At 34.8% G+C, this 9,727-nt stretch overlaps 1 protein-coding gene and 1 pseudogene across 1 annotated transcript; one reads left to right on the forward strand and one right to left on the reverse strand.

Annotated features, from left to right (window-relative positions):
- Positions 1-275: 275 nt before the first annotated feature.
- On the forward strand, positions 276-2,877 carry LOC107858006 (annotated as a pseudogene).
- A 235-nt stretch (positions 2,878-3,112) lies between these two features.
- On the reverse strand, positions 3,113-9,509 carry LOC107861114 (transcription factor JUNGBRUNNEN 1). The gene is made up of 3 exons (XM_016706497.2): positions 9,045-9,509; positions 4,762-5,075; positions 3,113-3,788 (listed from the first exon to the last, which is right to left on the reverse strand). Exons 1-3 carry the CDS (start codon positions 9,286-9,288, stop codon positions 3,375-3,377), a joined length of 972 nt encoding a protein of 323 aa, XP_016561983.2. The 5' UTR covers positions 9,289-9,509; the 3' UTR covers positions 3,113-3,374.
- Positions 9,510-9,727: the final 218 nt, after the last annotated feature.

Consider the following 9,727-nt stretch of genomic DNA (forward strand, 5'->3'; position numbering starts at 1 on the left):
GAACCAAATTCACAATTTGAGATCCAACTCTGAACTCCATTCCAGCCCCACTCCGAGTCAAGACTCAACCGCTAACTTCGACTCTGACTCTAGATCTTGACCCTAACTCCCAACCTCAACGCTTTGAAAATAGTATTTTTTATTTTTGAAAATCCTTAAAAGAAAATAATTTTGAAAATTTATTTAAGAAAACCAGCTGAGGGTATTTTTGGAAATTCAGTAGTTATTAAAAACCATGGCTGAAGGGTTTTGATACTTTGGTTCCACTCGTTGAAATTGAAATCATATTAATCTGCTGCTCAAACAGTGTTTGTTTCTAATTTAGCTAGGTAAAACTGTTGTTAATTAATGCAAATTAATGAAGTTTGTGCATTTGCTTCTCTTTTGATTTAACTAATGGATTGCAATGTCACTTTAGGGACTAATAATTTGTGGAATAGTAGGAAAGTTCTACTAACTGAAAATGGCAGAAGAGGAGAGCGTAAGTGTTGATGTAGAGTTGAATCGGAAGCGGAAGTACAAGGGAAAACACGTCAAACATTTTGACCATTGGAAGATTGAGAAATTTGATCCAGAGTGGGTGGCTTGCTTGACGTCTCTACCTTTTCAACTCTCTTCCTTGGTACAGAATCGTGCCTTCTAATTTGGGCTCAGCTGGCATTTATGTCTTCCAGCACTTAAACTAATGCGTGGTAAATCTCACGCGTCTACTTGTTCAACTTTACGATAGTTTAAGTGCTGGAGGACATAAATGATAGCCGATCGAGATCAAGTTAAAGTGCACATTATACCGTTTTAGTACAATTTTTTTCTCCGTGTTATCCCAAAGTTCATTCTAGTCACCACAGGGCTACATGATTCTCCAATAAGTAGCAATAGTTACAGTTATGACTTTTCTTTTAATTAAGTTGGAGTCAGAAAGGGACTATAGATTTGGGACATATGAGTAACTGCCTTTTTCACTCTTTTAACTATTTCCCTTGTTTAGAATTGTATTCAAATTATGGACTATTAGTCATAGACATCGAACTTGGATATTTATTATCGACTGGAGGTTGAAGGTAATTATAAGTAGGTAATCGCCCAGGTCCATAATTAAAACTTGGTTTTTTCTTTTCCTCTTTCTTGTTAAAGTTTTTGTCTTATCATTGAATCTTAAAGTAGAAGGGGAACGTTGGAGCAACTTGTAAAGTTGTTGTCATATGACTGAAGGTCACGGGTTCAAGCCGTGGAAACAGCCTCTTGCAGAAATGCAAGGTAAGGTTACGTACAATAAATCTTTGTGGTTCGGCCCTTTCTTCGGACTCCGCGTATAGCAACAGTTTTAGTGCACCAGACTACCCATTTTATTGAATCTTAAAGTACACGATGTAAATATTCTGGCCTAAAATTTAGGGAAACACAGTTGTTGCTATGAGTTCCTTTAAAGGTCTAAAGCAAGTAAGGAGGATTGTAGAGGACTGCGTACTGAACAAGATGCATCCACTACATCATATCAAGGTTAATGAACAAGTGCATGATAATTAAAAATGAATATCATGGGGTCTTCAACTATTTATTATGTTCTTGTAAAATATCTGATAATTCACTATTGCTGACGTATCTCTTCGACCATAGATCCTCATGCCGAAGAGAGAGCTCGCCAAGAATCCCAGCTTTGGCTAATGAAAACTGGCGGGACAGATTTCTTCCGCGTTTTAAGAAGTAAGGCATCTTTTCATATGGTGTTGAGTCAGATTAATTTTTTGATCTGCTGTGCCAATTTTGAAGCTTGAATATCATTTTGTTCGTCTTTGTCCATTTAGGAAGAAAGTTAAACAAAAGAAAGTTGAGACCAAAGAAAGAAACCATATACGCTTTTCCCACCTCCTCAGCAACCTAGTAAGGTGAGTTGTCATTTTGGCTCTAGAGTAGCCCAATCTTTGTCCATTTATTTTGTTTGCTCTTTCTTTTCTATATCTCTATTTTATGGGTGGAGTTTTAAGCATAATAAACCGTCGGCACGACGCTCAGTACTGCCTGGTGCTTTAATTAGTATTTTGTTGAATCCTGCAACTGCTTTCCTTGCTATTATCTGTCTGGTGTTCACTGGATTTTGTGTTATTTATTTTTGTCCTTAAATGTCCATTGTCTCTTGCCACTACAAGGATCTATTAAGATATATCCTCTGTTTATTTAATCCAACATATATAACTTTTTTGGTTGTAGATTGATCAACTACTGGAAAGTGGTGAATCCTTCTTAAGTGACGAGAAGAAGTTGGCAAAGCAGAGGGAAGAGAAGCAAGTAAAACAGGCTGAGAAGGTTGCTGAAAACAAAGAAAAAAATTGGAACAAGCTTTTGTTTACCTGAGGTTTGTATTCACATAATATCATCAGGGCATATTTGTTTTGCAATCCATATGTGCATTTCCTATTGAACCTTGTTTTGTTGCACTTCTGCAGGAACCAAAAACACATAACAAGATGTGTCCAACATGGATATAGATGATGTCACTGTCATGGCATCGCCATTGAGGGTATTTCCATGATGCCTTTCATAGACGTATAAAATCTACTGTCTTTTGTGTCTGACTTTGATTCTTGGATTGCTAATGATACGATGCATTCGTATTGGTCTTGCTGCAGAAAAAGGTGAAGGAGTTCAGGAAGCAAAAATCAACTGACAAGATTGATGCTGAGGAATTTATTGCAGGTCTCAGCAAGCAATCTAAAAAGAAATCAAAGAGTTCTAGATAAGTAGTAGTACTACTACTAAGAAAGCGTGCTTGGATTAGAAACGTGGTGCCAAATTTCAACTGTCCATCTCGTGGGAAAAGATTGTTATTGGCCATTGGTGATTATGATTGCTGGAGAAAGCCTGTTAAAATTGCAGATGTGTAAGTTGTCGTCTTGTATCTTCATTCAGCAACCATATTGATGTTAAAGTTCCAGAGGACCTTCCCTTCCCCTAGTGTTGTTTTGTGTACCGACACTGATTACTGGTGTTGCTTTGTCTGACAAGTAATTTAAACAGACTAATCACTTTAGAATATTTGTTTTGTGTTTAACCTGGTGTCATGTGATTCATATCTCCTCACTTGTTTATGTGGAATTGCAAGGTCTTCTATATATACTTGCAACATAAGAAACGATTTTCCGGTCTTTACAAGTAATTCAGGTTTTAGTCGAGAGTACTGAGACAGAAACAAGCCTATCCCTTGACACTGTTCCAGACGTTCAACGCTAACCTCCTATACAAGTGTGAATACTAGTAACCCAAAAAATGAAGCAAATAACCTTCTACATACAACGGTTGGTGTATACAAGTTAAATCCACCAAAACTCGTATATGATACATTACAATGCCCACTTATACCCACATATGGTACAAAACTAAAACAATGGATCGCAGTTTAGCTCGATAATAGATGTAAGTTCATTCCAATTGCCATGCTCTAACCACTCATTGAAGTCCACAGGACTAGTTGAATTCGACGATGCAGCAGCAGTAGATAGAGCACTTTCATTACTTTGTTGCCCTACAAACTCCTGGTTATTTGGTTTTATATAACCATAATCGATCAACGGTTGTTGCTTAACAACAGGAGTAGTGCTAAAACTGATGTAAATCTGGGAATTATTATTTGAAGGAGAATCCTTATTGTTATTGCTGCATATTTTGGAGCTTAAAGCATCCATATTCACCACTGGGTCATTTTGCTGTCTTCTGGCTACTTCTTTCCAATCTTGTATTGGTTTCCTATATGAAGCATTTCGTTTCAAGATACGACAAAGAGTCCATGTTTCCTGCATTATTGAAAAAGAAGAAGAAGAGATAATTATGTGAATAATTAAGTATATTCTCTCCTATAATTTAAATTTTTAAATGAGGCGGTCGAGGAGATATACAAGTAAATAAATTGTCTCATTTGTAATAGCTTCAACAAAATAGTTATCTAACATGGTCACATAGTTTAATAAGAAATATATGTGGCGAATAACTTAGAAAGAAAGGCCACTTCGTACTTGATTAAATAAATTAAATGCGACGCTATCTTTTAACATCTACTAATATAGTGGCAAAATGCAAATTCGAATCTAAATCACAAACAGCAAGAAAATAAAATAGATTGATAAAAAGCTTTATGTTCCCATCTTGGCATTTGAAGGGTTAGGTTTCATTTATAATTTATAAATAAGGCCAAATATATAGTATTATTACTCAAATGTTTGTTTTAGGCTCATAATATCACAATTATTTTCTCTATTCCATTTTTACGTGTACTACAAGAAGGCTACTTTTGGCAACGACCAAAAATAAAAAAAAAATTGTAGCATATTATTGTGGTATAAATTCTATTGCAAGAAGTCATTCAACAAATACGTTTGGAATGCATGGTTATACATGACATTATTTTCTTGCTAATTTATTTATGTAAATGAAAGAATATTTATTTATAATTTATTTTTATCCTTAATGGAATGCCTTTATAACCATTTATGTAGCTTGAACTCTCTGAGATTAATTTCGATGGGTGCATATATCGGTCCTCTAAAAGTAATACATTTTTGAAGGATTCGAGACAGATGTTACAACATATTGGGAGAGTCCAAGCAACATAGATAGTCATAGATGTCATGCTTAATTAACAGCACAAATTTCAAAATTCAACTTTTTTTTTTTTTCTTTAAAACTTCGTCTCAAATCAAAGCATGCATGCAAGTTCGCTCGCATGAAAACGAAACGTAGAAGGTAGGGAATATTGAATATGATTCTTACAGCTTCTTGAGGGATGGTATCAGCATGAAGGTGTTTGGTGGATGTATGAGCATCATTTTGTGAAGGAAGACGAAATTCATGCATTTGCCAGTCAGTTTTTGTGCCTTTTCCAGCAGTGCCTTTGTAATACACCAATGATTTCTTGAGCCCAATGCATTTGCCATCATTAGAGCTGTAAATAGGTTTATCAATACCAGTAGCCTTCCAAAATCCAGAACCAGCAGTCACTCTATTAGGTCTTATACTGTTCTTGTATTTTCTGCCTCTTTTGCAATAGAAGTACCATTCCTTGTCTCCATTATTGTTACTACCCTCTGATCGATCAAACATCAAATTGTATGTTCACATCAATAAAAAGAGAACATATATAATGGAGCTAATTATATAAGTATCAATAATCTAGTAATACGTACTCTTGCAGTCAGTGAGGACGAGTAGAGACATAATTATATTATATAATATTTATCAACAACAACAATATACCGGTCGGTGAAATTCCACAAGTGAGGTCCCGGGAGGATAAAATGTATGAAAGACTCTTGGCTCATCAAGTGTAGCAAATTCAAATACAAAGTAGAAGGAAACAATGAAGAAAATATAGCAACTAGCAAGGGAATAGTGCAAATTAAAGTCTACCCGAAAGAAACAATAATCAACCACTAAATAGTGAGATAATAAAAACACATTAAACATTATTATATAATAGATATCACGAGCAGGGATCAGCTCCACCTCAACATCTACGACTAAATCCTAATAAACTACCATACTATGACTTAGTACACGACAAATACCAACAAGCCTAAATTCTCAAAGCAAGACAACACTCCTATCCGACTAACCTTCCACCTAAATAATATGCGCTCCCTACATCCTCCTATCTAAGGTCATGTCCACGGTAACTTGAAGATGCACCGTCTTTTGTCTAAGTACCTCCTCCTGATGCTTCTTCGACATACCTCTACTCCTCATATATACTATAGCCATCCTCTCATACTCTTCTTGCTGCGGTGTCTGCACCTCACCTTTTCACATATCCAAACCACCTCAATCTAGCTTAATTCCCTCACCTTGTCTACCATGAAGGCCACTCCCACCTTATCTCGAATAACCTTATTCCTGATCCTATCACACCTAGTATATGCGCATACATCCCCTTAACATTCTCATCTCAGCAACATCTATCTTCTGAACATGGTAGTTTTTTACCGGCCAACGCTCTGCCCCATACAACAATGTCAGCTTAATAACCACCACTCTATAAACCTTGCCTTTAAGTTTCGGTGATACTTTTTGTTACACAAAATTTCGGAGGCAAGCCTCAACTTCATCCAAGTCGCACCAATACGATATGTGATATCATCGTCGCTGTCCTCACTACCCTGGATAATAGAGCCAAGATATTTGAATTAAAGTGTTGCTCTTGGTGATAGCTTGTATTACAGCCGTACTTCCACGCCTGCCTTATGCAACTTCTCACTGAATTTGCCCTCAAAATACTCTGGTTTGGTCCTGCTTAACCTAAATCCTTTAGCTTTCAGAGTTTGTCTCCACACCTCCAACCTATTATTAACTAAGTCAGTACTATGTCATTTGCAAATAACATACACCAAAATACTTCATCTTGGATGCATCATGTCAGTTCATCCATAAACATGAGTCTCCTCCTTCCCTTCTAATATGCGTTTTAGCTCCATCATACATATCGTTTATCGCCCTAATATAAGCCACCAATATACTTCTAACCTCCAGGCAGCTTATCTCAAAACTTTGTCGTAGGCCTTCTCAATCAAGTAATTAAAATGTGTTATGCTATCCTAAGATACATTTCAAACTTTTAGAAGAAATAATCTAAACATTGCAACATGATACATCCCAGATTAACAAGATGTCACCAACAACGGTGGTGAAATTATTAGGACTTTTGTTAAGGGTTATTCAAGATTACTTTAACATTTTTAGTCCTAGATATGTACAAAAAATAATTTTTGATCTTTATATATGCAATAATATAATTTTCTATATACACCTATAATATTTTAGTGAATGATATTCAATTGATCACCCTTTAACTAATTTATATGGCTTCGAAAAAAATTGTCATTTATTGGTTAAAAATAGAGTAAATGCATAATTACCCCATTGATATTGGCTGAGATTTTCAAAAAGACACTTAAACTTTGAATTCGACCTATTACCCTACGATTCTTTTTTATTTCATTGCAAACACACCATTTTTCGCTGAATCTCAGTCACAACAAGGAGAGTGAAATACACGCGCCAATCAGGTGCTACCATGTGATAGATACATTTAATTTATATATTTTTTTATTTTTTAATAAAATTTTACTTTTTATTTAATTTGACACCCCACCCCCTCTTCCCCCACCCCACCCCATCCAGCAACTCCCCCCCCCCGCCCCCCCCCCCCCCCCCCCCTCCGTCACCATCTCCCCTCTCCGCCCATTTTTTTTTTTCAAATCAATTCAAAAAATAGTTTTATGATTGAATTGAGAGTTTATGATTGAATTGAGTTTTAAAAATAGTTAAATGATATGATTTAACTGAAAAATTGAGCTTTAATGATATGATTTAAAAAAAAAAAACTTCAATGGAGGAGCTTTAATGGTGACATTGTGTTGAAGAGCTTTAATAGTGTTGAAGAAGATATTGTGTTGAAGAAGAAATAGTAGGTAGTTAAATGATATGATTTAGTTGTAAAATGGAGCTTTAATGAATGATTTTTATTTTTTTTTAAAAAGCTTCAATGGAAGCTTTAATGGTGAATTGAGTTGAAGAAGAAAGAGTGGGTGGGTTGGGGGGGCGGAGAGGGGGTAGGGATAATTTAAAAAAAATAAATAAATATTACTTAAAGAAAAATATAAATTATATATTAAATTATTTTACACGTGACAACTTTTAATTGGTCAAAAAAGTCAAATTCAAGCCATTTCACGCGCTTGTGGCGCGTGTATACACGCAGAGGGTCAAAATGGTGTGTTTGAAACGAAATAAAGAAGAATCGTGAGGTAATAGTTCGAAGTTAAAGTTTAGGTGTCTTTTTGCAAATCTCAGACAAGATCAGGGGTAATTATGTATCTACACTTGAAAATAATTTACAAACATAATCAAGTAATAATGGTGCCAATCTTCTTATACAAACATATTATCTGATTGCAAGGATCTTCTCCACCAGCTGGGGGAACTCTCCATCCAGCATAGCTTCATGAGAGAGGTGAAACAAGTGGCAGATGCACTGACAAAGGAGTGTTTTAGAATGAAATTTAAGATTGTGCATCGTCAGTATACAAAATATTCTACGTAAACTTGACTTGTTATTGCAGGTTACCAAACTTTTTCTGTTTTAATTTTTATGTAAATAATTGGGTAACCTGCAATAGCAAATCAAGTTAACTGATAGTGTAGAATATTTTGTACACTAACGACGATGCATAGAAGTTAAACTCGATAGAAGCTAATAAATTGCTATGTTCACGAAATTGAGCATATTTACTAGCACTTTCTACTGTATTTGCATGCATTTATTCGTGGTAGCTAGAGACGTCCTTCCTATGGTTTAACAACCAAATAAACGACTCAAAATCTATAGAAGATTTTCACATGCAAGTCACCTATAATTCTAAACAAATTAATCTATCTCTTCTCACGTTCTGATCATCTTACAATATTCAGATTTCAGAAGCATATTAATGATTTTTTCTAATTTTTTTTGGTGGGGGGTGGGGGTTTGTTATACAATTGTAATAATTTCCTATAACTTTTTCTTTAAAAATTTGTGCCTACTATTTAATTGGTGTTACTACAAAATTTCATCACTGATGCTTTGTGGCGTGGCAGTCGGAATACAAAGGATTTTCTTAAAAACAATTAAATTCTAGAAAATAAGTTAATTCCGATAAGTCAGCCTTTGGCTAGGGGTTCATTCGAACCTCCTTCAACGGAAAAATATATCATTTATATATGATTAAAATTATTTTTTTTTATGTATCTATAGTAGGGGTTGAAACCCCTTCGGCTAGATTTTCTTCAAATATTAAATTTCCTTAGTTAAAATCTTGACTCCACCTATCATCCCGAACATCTATGCTTGCATTTTTAAATCTCCATCCATCAAGAAAACCCTTATTAAGGAAACTTGTAATTGTGGAAGAGAAAGGAAAGAAAACTAGCTAGACGAAGTTATATATGCATATAAACTAGAAGTAAAAAAAAAGACCTTCAAAAGAAAAATAACTTAAAAGGATTAAGTTAAGTAAACATACTAGGCAGATCCCAAGGGTCATATTTGTAGATATCAATCTGCTTGATAATATCTAAGCCTATGGGTTTTTTCTCAACTTTCCTGCGTAGATAAAACCCTACAAGCTCTTCATCAGTTGGATGAAATCGAAAACCTGGAAGTACAACATCATCGTCGTCATCGTCGTCGTCATCATCAATACCCTTATTACAGTAATTATTTGTGACTATGCTGCTGCTGATGCTTATTTTTTCCACTTCCATCATAAATTCTAGTTGATTTTCTTGTGTTTCTTTTTTCTCCTTAATGATATCTATAAAGTGGTAACTCTTGATAGCTAGGGTTATATATACATATTTTTATACTTATCAAGATTGTGTTGTTCTTCTAGTCAAAGTCATGAGGATTGACTTTGTTGTTTCAGGGGCAAAACATGTTTGAATGGACGTAGTCTGATAATTACCCCTTGACTTGAAATACAGGAAAACCAAAATATTATTGAAAGGATCGACAAATACTAGTTTTATAAAACTTATACAAAGAAGAATAAAGACTTTTTGATTAGTAGTACTAGAAGATGTCATTATATATAAATATGAAAGGAATCTTCTTCTATGATTCTTATTCTCCCACACTCTGTGGTGAATAGAGAGTTTAAAATATGAAAAGTAAACACACAATTAAGCTAAAAGGGTTAAATATTTT

Source organism: Capsicum annuum, chromosome 2 (genome assembly GCF_002878395.1).
Source record: "Capsicum annuum cultivar UCD-10X-F1 chromosome 2, UCD10Xv1.1, whole genome shotgun sequence".
Lineage (NCBI taxonomy): Eukaryota > Viridiplantae > Streptophyta > Magnoliopsida > Solanales > Solanaceae > Capsicum > Capsicum annuum.

Excerpts from the sequence above, each read along its gene's own strand:
- LOC107861114 (XM_016706497.2), bottom strand. The coding sequence starts at position 9,288 with ATGATGGAAGTGGAAAAAATAAGCATCAGCAGCAGCATAGTCACAAAT. Across the intron at positions 5,076-9,044 it reads TGACCCTTGGGATCTGCCTA|AGGGTAGTAACAATAATGGA; the intron begins GTATGTTTACTT and ends TTGATCGATCAG. Across the intron at positions 3,789-4,761 it reads ATACCATCCCTCAAGAAGCT|GAAACATGGACTCTTTGTCG; the intron begins GTAAGAATCATA and ends TCAATAATGCAG.